This window comes from Lissotriton helveticus, chromosome 1_2 (assembly GCF_964261635.1).
Source record: "Lissotriton helveticus chromosome 1_2, aLisHel1.1, whole genome shotgun sequence".
Lineage (NCBI taxonomy): Eukaryota > Metazoa > Chordata > Amphibia > Caudata > Salamandridae > Lissotriton > Lissotriton helveticus.
The window spans coordinates 104,514,354-104,538,319 of NC_136058.1; the positions used below are offsets into that span (position 1 = coordinate 104,514,354).

The 23,966-nt window shown below is 40.8% G+C and overlaps 1 protein-coding gene across 3 annotated transcripts in view; it reads left to right on the forward strand.

Moving 5' to 3' along the window:
- Nucleotides 1-23,350, forward strand: part of KANK4 (KN motif and ankyrin repeat domains 4) — an 827,707-nt gene extending 804,357 nt beyond the window's left edge. For 2 of the 3 annotated variants that reach the window (XM_078669568.1, XM_078669560.1), the window contains 2 exons: nucleotides 10,369-10,569; nucleotides 22,646-23,350. In XM_078669568.1, the coding sequence (XP_078525694.1) occupies nucleotides 10,369-10,569; nucleotides 22,646-22,762 (318 nt within the window). In that variant the 3' untranslated portion in view covers nucleotides 22,763-23,350. Of the gene's footprint in view, nucleotides 1-10,368; nucleotides 10,570-22,645 lie in introns of those variants that run through there. The other variant, XM_078669574.1, reaches the window with a different exon arrangement.
- Nucleotides 23,351-23,966: the final 616 nt, after the last annotated feature.

Genomic DNA, 23,966 nt, shown 5'->3' on the forward strand with positions numbered 1-23,966 from the left:
CCAGTGTCGAAAAAGGCTGGAACCTCCTCAGGTATACCAGACCTGGGATGCACTACCATAAGACAAGGTTTTAATATGCTGAAACAGTCTTAACTCAACTTCAACCGGTTTATCCATATTTAATCCCATCCTTATTAATCTTTTATTCAATATATCAAGTAAACAGTTCAATGAGATGCCAATCCAGGCTTTCCTCTCAACAGCGCATGGAAGTTCATCAATCTCCATAAGTCAACATAGCAAAAACCAGCCCAATGCATTTCGGGCCACTGCTCTTCGTCCGGGGTAACTATGGTACAAAAACACTCGATCCGAATAAATGTTCAGTGGCAATTAATACAATTGCTATATTAACCCATGCCAAATAATAACCCCTAAGTTAATAGTGTAAGAACCCAGTTTAAAAACCTGTATTTACATGAAGAAATTGAACTTTCATAAAAAGTGAATTGCGTCTATCCAATACCACATATTGGAAATCAACCAATTGCACTACATTGTCCAAAACTGAAAGTGAAGGGTGCGAGCGTGGATATCGGATAAACATTTACACAATTACCATCCATAAAACTTAATTAGAAAGCTTGGGATTTCCACGCCTTCCTAAGTCAATGAATCTTTGCCACCCTATTAGAATGGAGAATCACACAAAATAGGCATTATTTGCGTTTGCTGTTAAGCCAATAAAGAGAGGTTCGGTGAAGTTTCAAATGTTTATTTTCTCATTAAGAGATTAGACAATATTTTTGTTCTTTTAATTCAGATTAGTCAAATAGATCCAATTACAGAAATAGTAGAAAAAAAGTTTTGTTCAGAACAAGCTTAGAAAATAACAGCGTATTCCATTCGGAATGTTGTCCTTATTCTACACGGAAGGACCGATCCTATTCTATTGAGAACCCATATAAAGTTCCACCACGAAAAGAGCAAAATGAGGTAACTAAGAAAAGTCAAACTCCCCATAAAGAGTAGTTCTGGAGACTGAAGCCGAGTTCCCCACACAGCTGCACTAGCAACTGTTAAGACAGGTTGAAGGAAAGAACCACAACAGTAGCTATGGTTGTCATATGGATAGCAAGTTTCCTCACTTAGAGCAAGGATAATCAAAGAAAATCGACGTTACCAAAAGCTTATGGTAATTCGAGCTAGCACCAAAAAGAGCAAAGGCACATGGAAGGGTAGGAGTGCATAGAATGCCTTGACTCTCAAGATAGGAACACATACTATATATTGAAAAGCCACTAAACATGTTGCAAAAACAGGCCAATATGTCATCAATGTCCAATATTGGAAGATCTTCCAATGGTCCGTTGCCTTTGTCCTCATTTCTCATGATAAATGTCCATGTTGATATGAAAAACTCAGATGTGGCTGCAACTTATTAGAATGAGTTACATCTTCGAAGGTTCCTATGGGAACCTTTTTGCAAACCTCCTCTATTAGTTGCTTAGTGTGTCATTATGTAACAACGAACTGTTCTATAATATGAAACATTTAAGTCTGGTATTTCTTAGTTAGATCAAGAAATTTAAAGCTGCTGCAAGCATAAACTGCTGCAAGCATCTTTCATTTAATATGCTTGTTCATTATGAATATGTGGCAGAGGAAACAATCAACATACGGTGAAATCATATGGTATGACGAAAGGGAAATATAATTTTCAGGAAACAGCACATTTCATAAGGAGGTCAAGTTCTACAATTCAGTTGTAACATTAATGTCTCTTTTGTGAAAGCATTTATTCTTAAAAGGATAGAGAAGAATAATGGAATAGTGAGGCCGAGCAGTGTGAGAAAAATAGAAATGAAAGCTTTCTGCAGAAATAAGCAACATTTTCACTATTGCACGTTTCATAAAGGCACATTTTCCTAACATTTATTTTATTACGCATTTTTATGTTAACGTTAAGGTACATTTCTATTTTTATTAGGTGGTACATTTTTCGTAAAGTTTTTCAACTTCCTCAATGGTATTTTCTTCTTGGGAATGACGTGTCACATCTTACCAACCGTAGTGCATATTTTAGAGTGAAAGTGCTGGAAAGGAATTTTGAACAGATTGACTCAAATTAGAGGACTGATGGGTTTGGAACATGGCCTTGGGTCAACAGTTCGTACAAAGTTTGAATAAAGCTATGCTGTTCTCCGGGACTAATATTGCCCATGTGGAACATAGGGAAAACCCCTGGTAGGCTAAGGGCAGAGGGTTGCTTTTCAGTGGTGGGTGGATGCAGAGATCATCTATTGTCCTCCAATAGAGGGTTGAACTGAATGGCTACCCTCAGTCAATGCAATACTCGGCTGATAGGACCACATTTTCCAGGGCTGCTTTTATCTGCCAGTGGAAGTCACACATGTCAATGCAACTTCTGGAACTGACATTTTCTCCATGAGCATTGAGAGCTACATAAAACCTCAAAATGGTGCATTCCATTATATTTACATAGGGATGTTCACAATGACAAATGGCAGGCTGCCAAATCGTTCAAAAACAGGATAGGTGCCTGGCCGACTGAGAACTGATTGGCAGAATGCAACTTTTGAAGTTCCATAACATAATATGCCTGCCCTCAACCCATATTGATCTGGCTAATAAAATGAGAGTCACTCAATTTCTCGGAATTTTTTTCCCTTCTCATTCTCTTTTATGGAAATATTTACTCTATCAGTGGTTTGTCTGGGCAGGGTACCACTGAGTCAGATCACAATTTGATCTGAATTAGTTATTTTAATTTGGGATATATTTTATAGTGCAGATCCAGTACCTGGAGTGCTCAGAGAAATGGCCACATTTTGGGGGGTTGAAATATTTATTCAGGATCCCAAATGTGTACTTGTATTGTTCTCACCTAATTTTTTAATTGCTTAGATGGTTCGGAATGCAGAGAAAAATTCCCTGGTGGTCGTGAGAATCATTGAATTACGATGGTGTAATTAGGATAATAATGGGCTTGTATTGATAATAGGACTATTGAAGCATACATACTATAATAACATGGTCAGTTGAACTGGTGGTAAGAGGTAGGTTATAGACATGTGCATGGTGGAGTTGTAAACTGGACAGAAACTGTTGGAGTCAAAAAGTGTTGATGTCCTTCCTGATTTGCCGGAAGGCTTGAAAGTCTCAAGGACACAGATCTACAGCTGTGAGCACATAATGAAGTTTTATAGCTTTGAGTTTGATATCATGAGCCTTTAGGGTGTGTGGGGTATGTGTATGTGTGTAGACTGTCGGTATAAGCAGGAGAATAAATCAGATATGAAATTAAACCATAATATACAGGATAACATATAGGTTCTGTGCATGAGAAGCCATGTCCAGTTCTGATTCCTGTTCACTTCATAATTTAAAATATTCTAAGCATCCCCATTGAACAAAAAATACTGTTTGGTGTGATTCTCGGTATAAACGTTTCTTATGCAAACCAACATTTGTTACGTTGGTTGTATGTCACTATATTGTGGTTGAAATACGGACCTGCAGAAATATTGTAATCACAATTTGATTACATTACCAACATGTCATCAAGGTTAAGTATATATAGACAACTCTAGTCACATACTCGGCTAGATAATTTGTCAGAGCTTCATAGATGTTGTTCTTAAGAGCAGGCTTGCATAATGCAATTTCATTCTTTCTACACTACTGTGTTGGTCAAGTGAAGAGTCGGAAGAGTCGGAAGAGGACAGGTGCCACTATGAGAGGTGCCTGATCTGAGAGGCGCTGGGTGCCAATGTCCACTGTCATGACTGTAACTAATAAGGTTGATGAAATCAAGAAGGAGGTCTGTGAGTGAGTTCAATCTATGTTTGAAAAAAAGTGTAGTTCTGCTCGTTGGGGTAAGTGATTCGCCATATGTCAACGAGGTCTAAGTTATGCCCAATGCAAGTGAAAGTGGGTTTATTTTGATGTCAGGAGGATATGTCTAATGCTGAATATAAGGCAAAATTAAAGTCTCCTCCAACTACTAGGTTCTCACTGTAGAATTCCAGCAAGATGGGAAAAAGTTCTGAAAAGAATGTTTCTTTTTTATCATTGGGGCTATAAATGGAAAAAAGATTGGGTAGGCTCTATCATGTTGGCAACCCTGCAGACTAATCACTTTCTCTTGTTAAGCTATATACGAGGACTCCAGCACAAAAGACCTAATACAAGTTTTGCTACTGATGTAGTGTCATTGAGTGAAACTATAAGAATTAAAACATGTATTTCAATGTTGGAACATCTAACACTACCAGGTGCTTCCCCTGGAAAAGTACCGTCTCTTCTCTTTTGGTGGACAGCCACTTCAGGAGTAATTTCCTCTTTATGGTGGAATGTGCATGTAATGTTAGAAACTAAGCTATGGTAACAGTAGACATTCCATCTGCAATGGAGCTTTCCTGACAGTAACTCTCAGATCTTTCCATAGGGCCCAATGTGATCCCATCACCAGCCCCAGAGAATTGTTACAAATGTCATCCCCTGCCATTTCCTTCTGGGACCCCTCCACCTGACTATCTGGAAAGATATTTGCAGTCAGCATTTACCTCCTGTATCGTTTCCAATGCTCCGGGTTTAGACATAAATCTAGTGCTTTAAAATATGAATCAACATAAGAAACAAACTACACTCATAATGACGGATGGGCCCACAGTAATACCATAAGACAAAAGAGTAATAGTACAATGCTTGAATCAACAACTTATGAGGGCGGATTGTATGCCAGGGGAAGTCAGGTATCCATGCTGAAATTGAAGTGTATAAAAAAGAATCTGTGGAGCACAATGTCTCATTGAGCATTCGGTTGCACCTATGTCCAATACTGTTTCAACGCTGCCCGTCTGCCAGTGTTTGTTTCTTGCTCTCTTCTTCACTTTCTTAGATCTATTTAGCTGTCATCTAGGTAGGTGGTCCTTGAGAGAGTCTATTTCCCTCTCTCAATGTGATTCAAGATTTAACAATTTCACTGCTTCTTCTTTAGCTGCTACCAAATGTTGTTTGTGATTCATCGGCAAATGTAGATGAATGGGATATCCCCAGCTATATGGTATTTGTTTGGTTTGCAGAAGTCAGTCGCGATCTTGATTGATCTCCTCTTTGCGAGGGTTTTTGCAGACACATCCTGGAACAGCGACTTGTGGGAATCCCTCTACATTATGAGTTCTATGCTCTTGATTTAATCTGAAAAACTGTACTTGGGTTATTTGCCACATAATGGTTGGTGTAAATTCTATATGTGGAATCGACGTCGATGGGTGAATCTTCATTTCAGTGCAAGAGTATGCCTAGGACCAAAACTTCCAGCTCAGAATTTGGGATAGTTTTGGGTATGCCTCTAATCCGTAGTCCATCTGGACCTGGTCTCTTAGTCACCGATCTTATAAAGAATATCTTGATATTGCTACTCAAACTCTTCCGCCCTAGCCTGTAGTTCATCTCTGACATTGCACCTTCTGCCTTCACAGTTTCCAATTCATCAACTCGTGTTTCAACACTTTAGATTGTGATCAAGTTCTGAAAAAGATTTTTTGAAATCTTGTCTTAAGGATCCCATTCCATATCAATTCCAATGGCAAGAAGCAAATGATGCCTTTTTTGGAGGGAACCCACATATATTTGTTGTTTGTGGCTTTAGAATATGGTTCATCAGCTTCTAATGTTGGAGGACCTCATGTTTTAAGCAGTGGTTTCAGAGTGGTTGGAATGTCCGTTATATTGAGAAATGTGTCTGACTTACTTTGACCAGATACCATTCCAGGATGTTCACTTAATCTATATCATAGTGTGTTATTTGGTGGAAATGGAGCTCACTCCTCCATGTTTCTTGAGGGACCCTGGCATCTAATGGCTGACATCCCAAATTGGGAACTGTAACTCTCACCGGACCACAAGTTTTGTACATTTGAAGGGAACTCCCACTACACCGGAACCACAGCCAAACTGCAGAAAAGACTCCAACGCATCCAGAACGCCTCCGCACGACTCATCCTGGACATCCCCCGACACAGCCACATCTCCGGACACCTGAGAGACCTGCACTGGCTCCCCGTCAGCAAGAGAATCACGTTCCGTCTCCTCACCCAGGCACACAAGGCCCTCTACAACTCGGGCCCCAGGTACCTCAACTACCGCCTGACCTTCTACACCCCCACCCGCCAACTACGATCGACCAGCCACACCCTCGCCACCGTTCCACGCATTCGAAGAGCCACCATGGGAGGAAGATCGTTCTCCTACCTGGCAGCCAAGACTTGGAACTCCCTCCCCATCCACCTCCGTCTTACCCAAGACCACCTCTCCTTCAGGAAGCAACTCAAGACCTGGCTATTCGAGCAGTAGCGGACCCCCCGCCCCCAAGCGCCTTGAGACCCCACGGGTGAGTAGCGCGCTATACAAATTTTTGATTGATTGATTGAATTGTGTCTCTACGTATTTGGGAGCATGCCATCAATCCACTTAGATTTGATTAAGTAACTTCTCTGTGCTAGGCCTACAGCTAGTGGTTTGTTAGGCTACCTTCTGCCTGTGTCTCTGCATGTGTGAGTGTGTGCCACCTGTTATTGATTTTGAAGAAACCACCCCAATAGCTATATAGCTGAATAGAATTATATGAATCCAAAGCAAGTAGGAAAGTACAACAGGACCCTACAGTGCAATCGTTTAACTGCTCTTTACCAACTTGCTTTTACATTTCTTCCTGGAATTCTTCCATAGCATTCTGACATTAAGGCAACACCAATCACAAAAGAACATACCACATCTCAGCCATTTAAAATAAAAGAAAGAAGCTTTCTTAATTAATCTATATTACATACAATAAGAGCAATATTCGTTTAAAGCAAATATTCTTAATTAACATAGAGAAATGTGAAGAAAAGAAACATTCTAAATTAATCTATATGACAGACAAACAAGAGCAATATTCATTAAGAAGCAAATATTCTTAATTAAGAAATATGAATACAATATTAAATTAATTACTTAACATTATCCTTCAACCATGTATGGCTTACTCTTTTCCTCTAAGGATATACCCTACCAGCTTCTTTGCACACCGGATTGTTTTCACTCCTGTTATTCTCACTGTGTATTTTCTCTGCACCATAAGATACCAATCTCCTGACATTCCACTTCTCATTGCCTTCCAATATCACAGTGTTACCGAAAGTTTTTTTATTTTCTTGCCACTCGAAAATGAAGATTTTCCTTTTTCTCACTGATGCACCCAATTTGACACAGATGTACTCTTCTTCCTCAAACATATGTGCACTTCTCAACCTGCTATTGTGTCTTTGTCAGTAGCGTGTTTGCTTTTCTTTCACTCTTTTAATCAAAAGGCTCACCTTACACTCAGTGACCCCTCCACTTTTCATCCATGCAGGACAGGCTATTATTGCAGACTTCCTTCCTCTTGGAAGCACAAAAGGTGATTCACCTGCTACTGAATATGGTGTGCACCTTTAATTTCACAACATACTCCTTAGCTCATCCTTCCGCTACAAGCGATTCTTATTGGCTAACTGCAAGAAATCTCCCAACACTTTGATAAATCTATCAATTAATCTGTTCTTTCTGGGATGATTCAAAGCGGTGCTATGGTGCTATATGTTGTGAAATCTAAAGAAATCAAACAATTTTTCTGAAACAAATTGTGGACTATTATCCATGACGATATCCTGAGGAATACCTTCTCTTGCAAACACATCTCTACAAAATCCAATCAATACATACCTCTGTTTTCACATCATCTACTATGTGAACTACTAACCAATTAGTGAAATAGTCAACCATTGCTATGGCAAATTTACCCCTCAATCCTTGATGACCAAATGGACCACAAATGTTCATGCTAAGCTTCCTCCATGCACCCTTAGGACATTTAATGGGGATTATAGTGATTCCCTTACTACACAAGACTTACCACTGTTCTCACAACTGTCCCAATTTCTCACATACCTCTCTATGTCCCTGTCCATACCCAGGCACCAGAAGTCCATCAGCACCTTACGCTTCATGGCAGACATACCTCCATGACCTTCTTGCAATAACTCCATAAGTCATCTCCTAATAGACTCTGGGACCACCAGCTTCTCACCTCTGCACAGAATATCATTCACTGCTGACAACTCTGTCCACACCAGCTTATAGTTCCCAAAAAGTTCATCACTTGTCCATTCTTTTCTCCACACACTCATTATATTGTTCCTTATTCTTTTCAACTCCTCATCAATACCTAAGGGCAGGCACCCTTCCACTTGTCCTAAGTGATTGCTCTTTCAAGCAACAACAGTACTGTGGTCACCATCCAATCTTCTTCTTCCTGCTCCTCCATACCTTCATCTTCTGCTGGCATTATTGGCAACCATGAAAGGCAATCTGCTTTAATATTTCTTGTGCCAGGGACATATTTCATCATTAACTAATGTTATTGAAGCCTAAACAAACATTTCGCCTTTCGAGGAGTGGCCTTTCCCTCCTTTTGTTGTGAAGACATTCACCAGTGGTTTGTGGTCTGTTCTTAATTTAAATCTTGTCCCCCATAAATATGTCCTGCAATGATGGACCCCCACCAACCAGCCAAAGCCTCTTTCCCAATTGCAGAATTGCTTTATTCAGCTCCCCTTAAAGGCCTTCACGTAAATGCTATAAATATTTCTTTCTATTTGTCCACATAAGGGGACAGGATGGGCACACTCTGACCCCCAGGCACATGTAAGGTGACTCTCAAATGTCATTCCCAAAGTTTTTTTATTTTTATTTTTAAATGATGCATGTTCTACAAACTTCATATCATACACATTTGTATTCCAAAGTACTTGGTCTCAGCACGGAGACCACTGGCTATAAGGGACTTTTTCACAAATAACTCTGAAAAGAAGAAACTAAATGCCAGGACTGTCACATGCCAGCATAGACTAAATAGGGGCAGAGAGCCAATCCAATGATACACGAAGAACAGAAAATGTTCTAGGAGAGGTGTTGTAGAAAGTGAAGAAAATAAATCCCACATCATCATTTTTGCATTTTATTGCATGGAGTGCGTTAATAAACACCTGGTGCAGATGAAAGAATCCCAGGAATTAGAATCAGAGGATGGAAGACCATTACATGAAATGTAATCAATGGGCAAAAGGAAAGTATTCAAAGTTTGTAAGTAGTCATTTGCCAACACAATTGCAAGCCACCCCCCTAAACAAGAACCCCTCCATCATTTCTTTTTACTTTGAAAACCACCAACAAAACTGATGAAAGCGGTTTTCTTCATTAACTGCTAGATCCTGCATGGTCATCCACAGAGGGTTCAGTGCTAGTAGAAACTGTGCTGCACACAGCCAAAGGACGCACACAGCTAGGTTTGGACCGCCATTGCATCTTGGGCACAAGAACTGTTGGAAGGCCTGGGCCTGTAGCCAAAGCCTTCTGCACTTGTCTGAAGTCAGTGTGCAGTGCTGCTTCCCCTCCCCTACCAAAAAGTCAGAAGGCCAGGCCCTGCTGCCAACCCCCGCTGTGCACAGGGAGAAAGGGACGGCGGGAGGGAGGCAGGCAGGCTGGCTATATTATATTTTGGTCCATAAAAAGTTATTCTACTCCTCATGGAGACCTCTAGTTGTCGACCACCACAGCCTAAATCTCCCAAAAAAGCAGAAACTTATGGTAGCACCATTTGCAATATATTTATGATCCTTTATTGTGTTAGCAGTCCTTAATATGCAAATCTTCTGGCCGTTCCCCTTCTTTTGTCTCCTCACTGGGATTGCAGTCTGCATTGAAATAGATGATTTCACACTGAAGGTTGCAAATGAAATACTACTGTTGGATGGCTTGAGAGAATTTGTTGTATATTGTCACAGGTGATGGGTTTTTCATGGGGGCATAGACATGCCTCTCTTGCTCACCCCGTCATGTGATATCAGACTGAAGCAATCAGGTAGACCCTAACAGATGATCAGTGCCCACGATGATCCTCCTTGCCAGTGGATTTTCATTGAGCTACCCAGTTTCATTCCTTTACACTGTTTTTCTTTAAAAAAAAGAGGGCGCTATGACTTTAATGAGAGAGTTTGTCTCTCTCTCATGGACACCTGGAGAAAATTATACAATAAAGTTGTTGTAAACCGGCAGAAAGGAGCTTGTTCAAATGAATATTGGTCAAACATGGTCATCCCTATTATATGTAGTTTCTTATTGCTTTTTCAAAGTCTCACATTTAAATTCAGATACTTACTCAAGCACTGCATACATTTCCCTGAGATCTTGTTGATTGAGGTTGCACAATATTGCCTTACATCTACAGAAACAGAAACATGTTTTAAAGAGATGTAGTTGCAGACATTCACGGTGGTGCTTGCTGTTAATGGTATATTTCTTGTGATCATGTGTTTGCAGGGAGGCCAGACAGCACTCATGCTTGGAGTGAGCCATGGGCGGTCTGACATGGTGCAGGTCTTGCTATCTTGTGGAGCACAAGTCAACTTACAAGATGATGATGGCAATTCAGCTCTGATGATCGCCTGTCGGCATGGCCATGTGGAAATCGTAAGGCAGCTTCTCTCTCGGCCCGAATGTGATGTTACATTAACAGACAAGGTAAGCCAGAAGCGTGTTTCTGTGGTGGCAACAATTCAGAGCAGTGCCAGCTTTAGAGTGGTGTGACCAGTGCTGTTGCACTGGACGGCAAGGTCAAGAGGGTGACCTCTGAATAACATACTATAATGAGATAAGAGCAGCCTGCAGAGATCTTAGTGTGTGCAGCATTTTAGGGGACATTACAAGGGCATGATAACTCTGGTGATTAATGCACTTGAGAGAAAGATCTGTGATTTGTCTAGTCACCGTTTTGACTCATGATATAGTATAAAAGGGAAGTGATCCAGCTGCAAATAACAATATGTGACATACTGATCACAGATTAGTATTTTAGATTTATATCTCAGTGGGTTATTGTTTTTGTCACAGGTAACCTTTTGTTACATTATGTCCATAAATAACAATCTTTCTAATATAGCACAATAAGTTATGAACTGGCATCAAAGTGCTGCTTGTAAATTGAAAGGCATAGGTTTGGAACATTATTGCTTTTCCCACTCAATCTTTTGCTACTCTAAGGATGCTGAGAAGGGTTCCTTTGAGTAGCAATACAAGTTATTAGCATGACATCCCCATTATTGTGTTACATTTATGAAGTGGATCTATTAACACTTTGGGACTGATTTTGATGTCGAGCGGAATTGCTTCCGCACGACACTGACTAGGTCCTGGGACCAACTGGCACCCGGTCGGCGGTCTCGACTGGCCCATTACAATGCAACCGAACACTGTTCGGTCGCATGCACCTTTTCCTCAATGGGAGCTTGTTTTACGGCCGTAAACCGGCCGTAGCACTCGCTTCCATTGATAAAAGGGAGGTAGAGTTCATCCCACAAGGTTCAGGGATCAACTGTGGAGCACCATAGGTGCCCCCTCGGCCTCCAACTGGAGGCCGTGCACCAAAGGGGTCCTCGCGGGGTGCCCCCAAACACGCTTTCCGACAGGGTTTCCAGGTCAGACAGGCAAGCAACTGTGCATCGTAATCTCAAGGGCGGTAAGGCCCACCCTTGAGATTACTGGCTGGCTTCCGACTGCCTGACAGGCTCTCCGTGCCCATCGGAAGGCAGCCGGAACTTCCGGCCGGTTTACTTTTCAAAGCATCCATCATAATGAGGCGCCTTTACAATGCGGCCTGCATCATATCCTTCAGGATAGAAATATCTTATCAATTGAGAGAGAATGATTATGCCATTGTTAGAGGCTCAGACAGCAGTGTCAATGATAAGGGCATCAAAGCATCAATATAGATAAATAAATGCCTCAACATGAGTCATAAAATAACAGCCAATGCAAAACACAAGATCTCTGTGGTGCCAAATAAATAGCGTTGGAAATCAGTGCCACAAGTTCAACATGAATTATCACTCAATGTTGTAAATGGGTGCATTTCCAAAATATATTTAATTGTAGAGCTAGACCCATTTGATCATAAACATGAGCTTTTTGATTTTTGAACAATCATTTATTTTGCAATAAAATATTTTTTTTATTTTTGAAAAATAAAGTAATGATCCTCAAACCTTGGTTTACCATTTTCCTGCCAACAGATTACATGAATGTGTCCTCAAATACAAACGTTTCAGTTGAATTGCCTCCCTATGGGGTCTTCATTTCTGAAAATATAACTGTTTGACCCTAAATATCACCATTGCAAATTTAGTTACATTCTTCCTACGTCCCTGTATATCAACTTGTCATTTTTACCAAGTTTTCATATTTTCTACACTTCCATAAAGACCAATACAGATTGACATGCCAATATGTTACTATTGCATGCCAAAAAAGCTTTGGCATAGCCAATAGGTCTCGCCTTTGGGACCTTATAAGCGTTTAGCTTTGCAACGGTTGATGTTGTTGCAACAAGGATATTGTGCTGGACAACTAAACACTTTTAAGGTCTTAAAGGCAAGACCTATTGGCTATGCCAATGCTTGTTTACATTACTGCTCGCAACTCCGTCTGATGCACCGCGGTGATCACTGCTCGTAATCTTGCATATAGTGACCAATTATGTAATCTTCCCTGAGGTGGTCACTTTTACAATACTAATAATATTAGTAGCTCACAATGATTTTCATTGAATATAAGTAGCTCTTATTTCACAAAAGGTTGGAGACCCCTGTCATAGAGCAAAGATCGATACTTTTTTTTTGTTTCGGTTGTTATATTAGACCATGGCTACACGTAAACATTCTCCCTGGGGCCGCAAAGTGTGATCTGTGGTGTGCCTGAGGGCCGCATTTAAGCCAGCAATGGTGGGAGTGAGGCTTCATTAGGGGTGAGGCTTTAAAAGGGGAGGTGTTATGGTGGGCGCTATCGCTAGCAACCTTCTCTTGTGTTGGATTTAATAAACTATAATGGGTGCTCATGCATAAACCCATCCCAGACCACCCAGAAGGTTGTGTGTGACAACTGACTTGCCTTTTAGTTCACTATTTGCATCGCTGTCAGTGCGGGCAGAGACATAAATGTGTTTCTACATTCATTTTTTTTAACTGTCACTTTAAAAAATGCTGCTGAATGCAGTGATATAATTTGACGTCTAAATTGAAACACTTCTGCATGTTGGTGAAATACACATTTGTGAATTCTGAAGAGCCTTTATCATATTTTTACACTTTTTGTTGCAAAAAAAAAAAAAAAAAAAAGAATAGTTCCCTAAAGTGAAATGGTGCAGGACACGTTATTTGCTTCTTCCCTTTTACTCCAGTTAGTGTAAATAAATGCTGGCCTGTTTATTGAACATCTCTCTGAATGTTATCGCTTGATCAAGTTAACAGCAGCCCATTGCAGTGGTTGTGCTGTGGCCCGTAAGTAAAGGTCAGGAGGGCCACATACAGCTCCGGGGCCGTACTTTGAGTAGACTGTGTGTGACCATTTGCTGCTCCGCTGCCAGTTTGGAATTGTACAAGACAATTACTGCTGAGATGTGTATTGATTTGCAGTCACAAGTCCGCATGCTGGAAATGGCCAACTGAGCAGTCTGTCGTCGCGGTAAACTGAGTTCCATCAAATTAGGCAATGGTATCACTTGTTAATTACAGCGCCTAGAAACGGCATCAGCGGGGCATGAAGTGTTACATCTGAAAATGCATTATGAAACTGGCAACGTCCTATTCTGAACTGGCAACGATCCAGGACCCCCAGCCACCCACTGGACTGATTTTCCGTATACAGCAGTGCATTACTAAATGAATACATTGAATAAATGTGTATTCTCCTCGCCAATCGGTGTGGCTTGAAAACCACGCAGGGCAGCCTGCAACATTTTGGGCACCAGGGATGTGCCCATAATATTTTTGCTTCCATTACGAAGAACCGTAGGTGGCAGCAAGCCCTGGAAGAAGATCTAAGACTTCCACCTGCCCGACCTAAATGGGTGATAAGAAAGGGCAGTGTACGGGGGCTCGTCTGGCCTGAAGGTAAAAGCCACACTTCAAAGACTAGCCAAGAAGAGCGGGGATGCAAGCCTTTTATGACCAGCTTGTGTTTTTGAAGCATTTTGAAAAGCTTTCTTTCGTATGGATAAGTCAGTGTGTGCACGCTTAAGATAAATACAGAAAAGAAAAGTCAAACACAACGCTTATTTCAACAATTACATAAAATAAAAAAAAATTAAACATGCACTATACATTATAAGTAGAAAACAAAGCTTTGTTAAAACATTTCGGGAACCATGTGCGTGCTTTAGAAATCGATTAGTTTATTTTTCAAACACGCACACACACTCCCTGAAGCAGTTTAAACAAGCAACGCGAGGGTCGAGGGAGGAATGTTGGTGGTAATTAAAGCAGGACAGAGGATGAGATGTTGAGGCAGCGGGTGTCAGTGGGGAAGGGGTGCGGGGGAGTGGAGGCCAGCAGAGTGACGCGATCTGTGGTGGGGGAGGGAATTGAAGCGCGGAGATAGGCACGCAATGCTTAATGAGCCTTGACAGAAAACCACATGGCGGCTGCGCGCGTGCACGTGCACTTGCACGCAAGCTTGAGGCCAGGAAAAGCCTCTGGTAGCACTTTTAAAAGCCTGTTTACAAAATTTCTCGCAGAGCAGCGCATGCGCTGGCTCAGCAAGACCTAAAAAGGGCCCACCGGATATCAGGGATCCTCGCTGGTTTAGAGTGGTGACCACATTTGTCCACTAAATGCTCAGAGGGGCCACTGTATGTCAAGAGTGATCAAAATCTGGGCTGGGGAAGAAAGGAGCATTTTATGCGAAGGTAGAACAAAGGTTGGGGTGAAAACAATTTGAGAGAAATAGAGAGATCAGTATGAGATTTGACTGTACCAGAGGAGAGAGATGAAGATCATGAAGTTAGAGAGAATGAAAGCCAAACAAGGAAATGATGGGCAACATTTCATTAAATTTAACAAAACTCGATTTTGCAGTAATACAGAGCCTTAAAAATAACGAAGATGCAAAATGTTATGGAACTTGGCACGAAGGGTTCAAACATAAAGATTTTGGGGCATATTACCAAGCGATAGCGATAATTATCGCTATTGCTTGGTTAGAGACAAAATTTTACCGCTGTGCTGCGCCGATTTTTATCGCAGATAAACCTTGGTATTACCAAGGTTTATCGCAAATGCGATAAAAAACGGCCGCAATGCATGAATATCGCAGAAAAGTCTGCGATATTCATGCATTACCGAGCTAATGCTCTTAGCCATGTTATCCACCTCCCATTGGATAACATGGCTAAGAACTGCTCAGGGCAGGTGTTAGCTTTTGGAGATATTCGCGCTTAGCGCGAATATCTCCAAAAGTTGGTAATAGGAGATAGTGATGTTACCGACTGTTTCCAGTCGCTAACATCTTGGCACGCCCACTTTGCATGTCATTAGTGATAAATATCACTGACATGCAAAGTGGGGCCCAAGATGGTCGCTATCTCCTACTAGCTGTCACTAACTGGTGTTAGCGACAGCTAGGTAATAGGGAGATAATTTTATCTCCGCTTTCTTGGCTTTTAAAGCCAAAAAAGCAGAGATAAACCCCCTTGATAATATGCCCCTTTGTTTGGTAGGGAGATGGCTGAAGTATATCTGAAGAGACTGAAAAAGATCTTTCTAAACCACCCTCCGTAATGGCATTCACTAAGCTCCAGACGTGGGGGAGTCCCAAAACTCCTACATTCAGAGGTAGAAATACATTTTGTGAGATCTCGAATTTGTTCAAACAGTCTGGGGTTAAATGCATGGTGCACTTTAAGCCCTAGAATAATTGTAATGGAACACTGATTTAGATGATGTGATCTTTTTTTTTTTCAAAGTGATTTCTTGATGTAGCTTTCATTTTCTTGCCATTACATATTGGTTGCAGAATCAATATTTCTTCTTGTGAATGAAATGTTTTATTATGTACATAAAGTTTTAGGGATTTTAGGCTAAAATACCTTCAATTGATTGATAAAGAAATATTCTAGTAGAGAGAGGACACAAACAGAGAGTAGATAAGAAGGTGGAGAAGAAGAACAGCTGGTCTGGGGACAGTGAGAGGTTAAGAGAAATAATCCACTATAGAAATGGGCATTTGAGTGTACGAGAGGAGGTAAAGGATGTGCAGAAAAGTTACATTTTAAATGAGTAGCAAAATGAAAAGCAGAAAGGGAGACTAGATACACTTGTTATGTGGCGGTAGGAATAAAGAGGCAAACGGAAAGGACAAGAAGGTAAAAGGATTTTGTTCACAATTGCTCTCAACCACCAAAAGGAAATAGAGAAAACTATGGAAAGAAAAGATTCACTGTTGAGGCGCTAAATGGGATGGTGTAAAGGAGAGGATATGCAGATAACATAGATTGCCAGCAGAATAATTTAAGGGAATTGAAAAGTCAAACAGAGGAATCAATAAAACCGAGACCATAATGTAAAGGTTTCATAAAGGGAGGGGTAGCAGGTAAAGAATAGATTACATTATTTAAATATGTATTACTACCTTTCCCTGTTACTTAGGAGCACGGCTGGAGTGACAGTCTGGCAATATGGTCACCTCAAAACTAACTGATAATGCTACAGATCTAATGGTGACATATTTTCAGATTTTCTTACAATGGCAAAGTTGGAAAGGCCATTAAAAACATACTCAACCGAAACATACCTGCAAAGTCACTGTTGACAACTCTGTAGCATAATCCTTCAAGAACTCTACCTAATGTTTTTAACCTGTCCTAATTTAAAGATTTTTTGGGCCGAGATTGAAGAAGGTATGAAATCACTTTTTAATTTTGATATACAGGTCAGTATATTATTAGTTTTCTTTGGATTATTTGGTAATTATGATGAACTCTCTCAGGATACCAACAAACTGTCTCTTTATTTAATAATTCTTGCTCGCAGAGAAATATGTAAACTTTGGGTGAGTGATAAATCACCTTTGTATATTGATTGGATTAGGGCAATCAGACACACACTTAATTTAGATAAGGTTGTATGGAAAAGAAGGAAGCATTTCTGGAACCCATGTATTAATTGGTTGGATAGGATGTAAATAACCTCGTCCAATGATTATGCCTTTTTGCAGACGGAGTTACCCTAAGATCAGTTCATGGGCCTCGATACTCGGTAGAACTGAATTGAACCGGTATAGTGCAGTTCTGCTATGGACGCACTTGGGTATCTGCAGAAAGCGCACCTATAAGGATCGTCAGAGTCTAAAAAGGGACCCCTCTGCATTTTTGCAGAGGGTGGTTGGAATCACTGACTTTGAGAATATCCTTACGGCATATGAGGACTACAAAAAAAAAGAAAAAAAAAGAACTCTACCTAAAGAGATATTAAGGCTATGCTGCAAAATGCAAAAAGTCCAAAAAGACCTACCAGTTTAGGAAGCTGCAGAACTTTAACCTGCAAAGCTGTACAGTGACCCCAAACATGACATGACACAAAAAGCACTAAGAACATCACATTTCAACATTGCTGTTGATTTCTAGCACAAATGGGGTTGGCGAAAAACAATTGTGAGACCCGTTGCCTGTGTGATATTTTTACTCCTTTTTGTCTTAAAATGGAGTTAACCAGATTAGTCTCTAGCAAGTTCATTTTAGCTAATATGCAGGTAAACACGGTTGATGACTGCTAATGGATCTCAACTACACAAAATGTTTCTGAAATGTATTTCTGAAAGCTGGTAAAGGAAGTTTCTTTGTCAGGTCAACACTTTGGGCCTCATTTATGAAAAGTGACGCATTGTTGTGTGAAAACAGCGATGCGTCACTTTTCATTGCGCCCTCCTTGCAACATGCTGGATGCGTCATATTTACAGTATGATGCATCATGTCGCAAGGAGTTACAGGTACGTCAGTATTTCTGACGTATCTGTGGGCGCAAAAATGATGCATTGCTGGAGTGTGTCACAAAAGTGACGCAACTCCAGCAATGTGTCCTTTCACATGGGGCAAGCCCCATGTGAAAGGGCCTGTGTCAGTCTTATGCCTGCTTTGAGGCAGGCGTAAGATATTGACGCAATGGCGTCCTCAAAGTGACGCAGTGAAATCTCATAGATTTGACTGCATCACTTCTACGAGGCTTACTTCCGTGGGAACACCCTCCGCATACATTATACCTGACGCAGATAGAATGTAGCGCAGGGGTTTAGAAAGTGACACATCTGATAAGATGCGTCACTTTGTAAATAGAACGCAACAGTGGGCATGTTTTACGCTGCCATGGCGTCACAAAAAGTGACGCAACAGAAGCGTAAAACTGACGCATGCCCTCATAAATAAGGCCCTTAGTTGAGTTGGGTAGCTGCAAGTACATTTTTATTTAAAATGTTAATTACTAGCAAATTCATTTGTTTATAAATGATGGGATTTTGCCTTATCTGGGAATGGAGATATTTTGTGAAATTGCCAGGCAAAGGCCGCAGGAGGTTCAGGAGAGGTGGTTCTGCATACTTCAAACAAGAAGATCATTGATAACAATCGCGTGGTTACAAATAAATGTGCCTGTGGCTCACTGGCATGTTGACTCTTTTGTTACTTAGTGACATATTAAACTGTGAAAGTAAATTAGCAACAGTGACCATCAAAAAAGCAGCTGTGCTACCAACTGTGCAAGATAATGACATTTTAGGTGATGCACAAATAACAAATTATACTTAAATTAAGGTCTTGCATGTGCACCTCATTTACTGAATTTTCCTACGCATTGATAGACCAAAAACCAAATGGCCCAGTATGTTATCAATTTGCAAATGTACTTCCAAGTATTATACAAATAGGGTAGCCTGTGCTCCAAGGACCCCATGCTTTTCGCAATTAATAAATTGGGGATTTTTGGACTAAGGGCCTTATTTAGAGTTTGGCCTGATGAATACTTGTCATAATTTGGTAGATATCCCATCCGCCTTATTACAATTTAAATGGGCAATAAAGCTTTTGTAATACAGCGGCCACGGCATCCACCATGTTTGTGATGGAGTATTCTGCCTCCCAAACTCTAGATAAGGTCCTAAACTTAGTAAATATTAGCATTTTATGAGCTGAATTCCCAGAAACTGACTTAGAGCAAGGTTCCCAGTATTGACAACCGTAGGCCATATCCTCTACCAATCGATCCACAACGAGAAAGTTGTGTTTTTTTTTAGAAAGCAAGCACCTCTCTGTGATGATTAGGGGACACAGGGCACACGATTTACCCATCACTAGCCTATTGGGATTTAAAAGAAACTGTCAGAGAAAAGAAAAACTTCCAGAGAAGAAGAAACTTTTATGATGCCAAATATTAATTGTGGGAGACGGGGCACTATTGTGGAATAGAAAAGTCGCGTCTGGGATGGGCATCGATGTTCCTATCCCCTCGTATATGCATGACTTCTTGATTATACATTTCTTTTTATCAAAGTTGACTAAAGCCCTCTGATCGTCTCAGTTTATTTGCTACAGCAGGGTTGTTCTGTGTCACCTGGATTGCCTGTTGTTGCAGGTTTTATGGGACCGGTCATGTTGCTTTTATTTGAATGTTGATGCTTCCTGAAGAAATGCTTGTCATTTCTTCAAAACAGCATTATATTGCAAGTGATACCGACCTCCTCAACTTAACAATGAGGGTGAAAGGTCAAGGTCAACTCTTTGCAGACTCAGGGACTCTTCCCGTCTGATAACACAAACACCACCAAGCTTCCCAACTACCAGTCTGTGGAAAGGTCTGTGTCATTGACAGGGATGTATGACATTACAACGCATGCTTTTACCACGCATGCCTTTACAACGCAGTATTTACAACGAATACCTTTACAACGCATAGTACTTTGAGGCGCTGGATAGTGAATAGTTTAATTTACTATTCCAAATCCAGTCCCCGTGGATAGTAGGGAAGGTGTTGGATAGTAAATTAAATCTATTCCCTATCCTAGAGCGCCCCCCAGCGCAATGCGTTGTAATGGTTTGTGTTGTAAAAGTTGCGTCATAAAGGCACTGCGTGGTAAAAGTTGCGTTGTAAAGGATGTTTCCCAATTGACAGACTCGCAGTGGAGGCTTATGCTAATCTCCCAGCATCCAACAAACTCGTCCCCAAAATCATGAGCACAGGAAACAAAGTCCAGGATCTGGAAGCAATTATTACTAACTAGTCAAAAGGCTAGCTAGTAGATTTAACATGACTGCCACACCTCCCATAAGGGTTGTCCCCTTTCAGGTTATTGTCCTTAAATGCTGCTTTTGCTCTTGTGTGCTGTACACGTTTATGAATGTCATTTTATGTGATGAACATATAATACTATTTAATGCATTAGTCCTCGCGTGGAATAGTTCGCCTAAGATGAAACATGCTAGAAATCGATGATATGTTCTTTCTTCGTGTTAACGTATTTCCTTGTGTACCCACAACACATATGAAATGCAGTCTGCTTGTTAGCTTGGATGGTATGTAATAGTAGATTAGGCACTAAACGCAGAAGGAGTGAGGTTTAATAGTGCCACTTCCTTATAACTTTAATTAAAAGATTTATGAAAAATACAAAAATAAAAATAATTCCCCTTCCATCTGCTTAAGTGCAGATAATTTGACCACAGTTGGTCATTTCTGCTTTGTACTGCAGTGAAGCTCCAGGCAAACATTGTTTTAGACTAGTAAAGGGTGACTTCGTACTGTAACTACAATGCTCAGAGGTCGGATAGTGTCCTGGTGGTTTTCCAGTGCTCTCAGGAGAAGTCACAGTTCTCCTCTCTTCCAAACTGACCAGAATAAAGGTATTAAAGTTGAAATCTAATTCAGAAAATTTTCCTTGTATCTCTGATCTCGCCGTAATCAGAAAATCAATGTTGATTCCATTATCTGTTGAGGGCGAGCCTCAGTGGCATGGCACCTATCCTGCAGAACTGAAGCCAAGTGTCCTGCCAGTGGGTACGCCTCGCCATCACAGCACAGCCCCAGTTCCATCTATTATTGTGTAATGGTACAGGGGGCACTACTGGGTGGTTACAATTCTCAATACACTGTTGATACCTTATTACTGGTTGTAAAATGGCCATGTTTTCTAACTATGAGTCCTTGGATGGAAAGGAAAATTTTTCTCTCTCGATTAACCAGAATTGGGTACCCATCACCTTCGTAACCAAACTCCTTTGGCTTAGTGACAAGTGATAAGGAACAGAGCATGGAAGTGACAACTAAGACATGTCTTAAGACCTGTCTTCCAAAGAGGGATAAAAACAGTACAGCTTTGCATACATCCTGTTGGCAGGGGGTTGAATCTGAGCTCAGGTATGCATATTCCACTTTGGCAGAATAAGCATCTAGGCCTGAGATATACAGAAAAGGGAATGTCCAGTGTGGAGAGAACATATGGTTTATTTGCTAAGTCCAACATTGCTAACTATCACCAATGTAAAATGTTCCAGAAGGATTCTCTCATTGATGATGCCTACCTGGAATTGGAGACCTATTGTGACATCATTCACTGGATGCCCCCTATAAGATTATTCTTCAGGACGCCAATCAGATGGTCCTCAGCATAACTACCAGATTCATCAACTGAACTCTATGAGCAGTCAGGGTTGTTCTCTGTGCTGTGTACCAGAGACTGAAGGGCATATGACGCGGCGGTGCATCATATTTTGCAGCACTGCATCATTTAAAAAATGCATGGATGCACTGTATTTACAAGAATATGGCACACCTCTGTGTTTTCCCTTGTGCTGTCGCTAGAAATAGATGCCTAGTGCCAACTCAGACACCCTTTCGCTATAGTGCAAGGGTGCCTGCGTTGCAGGGATGATGGTTTATGTGCAGGAAAGAGTCTGTTCTTGCACAAAAACAATCATTAATGGGGTTTTCCTCTGTAGAAAAAGCAAAAACAAGTAGAAATAAAAGTACTGTGCAAATCTAATGCCTGCTTTTGCGCTGCCTCAGATTTACAGATCCTTGTAAATATGGGGCAGCGTCAACAAGCAATGGGTGTCAAGGTGGAACACCCACAGCAGCACCCATTGCACACCCCTTTGACGCTACAAACTGCATGAAAGGCTACCATATTTACAAAGCGGATTTAAGCCACAAGTGGCTTAAAACCACTTTGTAAATATGATGCAGGGCATTGCGCCACAAGAACGTAGGAAAAAGTCACTTTCTGGTGGCACAATCCCTTTGTAAATATGAACCTGGAGAACCTCCGGTTGCTGTGGTGCATTTTATGCTATTTCATCATTGAATGTTTCATCACAGACCTGTTCGAAGCACTGAACTTTAGAATGTTTTATATTCTGTGCACCAACCAATCAAAGAGCAGCGTAAAGCCTCTCGTTGTGTAGACCAATGCAGGCATTTTGGCAATGTTTGCTCCTCTAATACCCCCAATAACTACAATGGGACGATTACGTTGACGTGACTAACACAGCGAACCTCTCAGTCTGCATCCAGAACTAATGAGAAAGGCCTTCGACGCTTTTTGCAGCTCTTGGGATTATCCCTTGTGGAAAATGGGCAACAAATTGGGATTACTGGGCTTGTTTCACAGACGTGTAATGGTCTCATATTAAAATAGCTTGGTACTTGGACCCCATGCGGGTTCCCTGAGCAATATTTAATGAGTTACATTATCGTAACTTTTTTTTTTCTTGTCTTTTTGTCCTCAGGTTGGCAACTCTGCTCTGTCCATTGTTTCGAAGTCAGCCCACAGCACCATTGCCGAACTTCTGCGGGCCCACGCAGAGGCCAGGAACCCCCAGGCCTCTGAAGCAAGTGGAAAATGAGCCCCATTGTTCCCGCCGAGGGAGAACAAAGGCCCATTCTTGTGTCGTCGTCGCCACAGACGTGGACAGCAATGATTACAGAAAGTCTGTTACTCATTTCTATAGTTTCCCATACACAAAACTATGTGAAATATGTGCATACATTTGCATTTGTAATCCTCTCTATTATGCACGCTGCAACACTTTTTTTTCTGTACAGCACGAACGACCGCAATGTATGGAAATATGCTTTCGCGATAGTTGACAGCTCACATAATTGGCTTTCAAACTTACAACGTCTCGTTGAATTCGGTTTAGTGCGTACAGTAGCCTCTCAGCGTTGGGATGTCTCTCTCAAGGCAAGCTCATTACAAAACGGACAATGATCTCGTAACATTTGCAAAGCATTCACAGGGCGATTTGGGTAATGACATCACACACAGTCATGCTTTGAATGCCAGCAGTTATCTCTGACAACAAGAAACAGCTGGTACGATACAAGGGAAAACACGATCGAGTGTGTGCTGGCTGAATCCTCATCACATCGCCTGGTCTCAGAACATTTTTGTAAAACACTTGCATCCCCCAACACAAATATTAGGTGTGTGAGTGGATATATATATATATATATATATATATATATATATATATATATATGTATATATATATATATATATATATATATATATATATATATATATATATATACACATATATGTATCTATAAAATAGCTCACGAACATAACATATTTTTTATAGATATATATGTGTGCGTGTTTATAAATATGTTTTTAAAAACAACAAAAGGTTTAATTGAAGTTATGGTTAACTTTGCTTAGAATACCTGTTAAAAAAAACTGAACAGAATAAAAACCAAAAAAAACCCCTGACATTTTCAGATTGTGATTAGGGACACCATCCATAACTTGTGCAACAGCCATGCAAACCATAACTTGCACATGAAATGCAAAGCTCCTGACCTCACCCTTAAGGAAATAGAAGCAAATGTAAATCATCTTACAGATGAGAGTACATATTGCATTACCCCAACCAATCTGACTGAGACATCTATGAATGTCATTAATTGGTCTGAATATCTGTTGTTGTTTAATTACATTTTGCTTTTAAGTATTTTTTATTGGTATAAATATTGTGAGGTCCTAAGCATTTCATTAGTGGGTGAGTTATGGTCGACGATGCGGCGAGTGCAAGGTAGATGATTTTA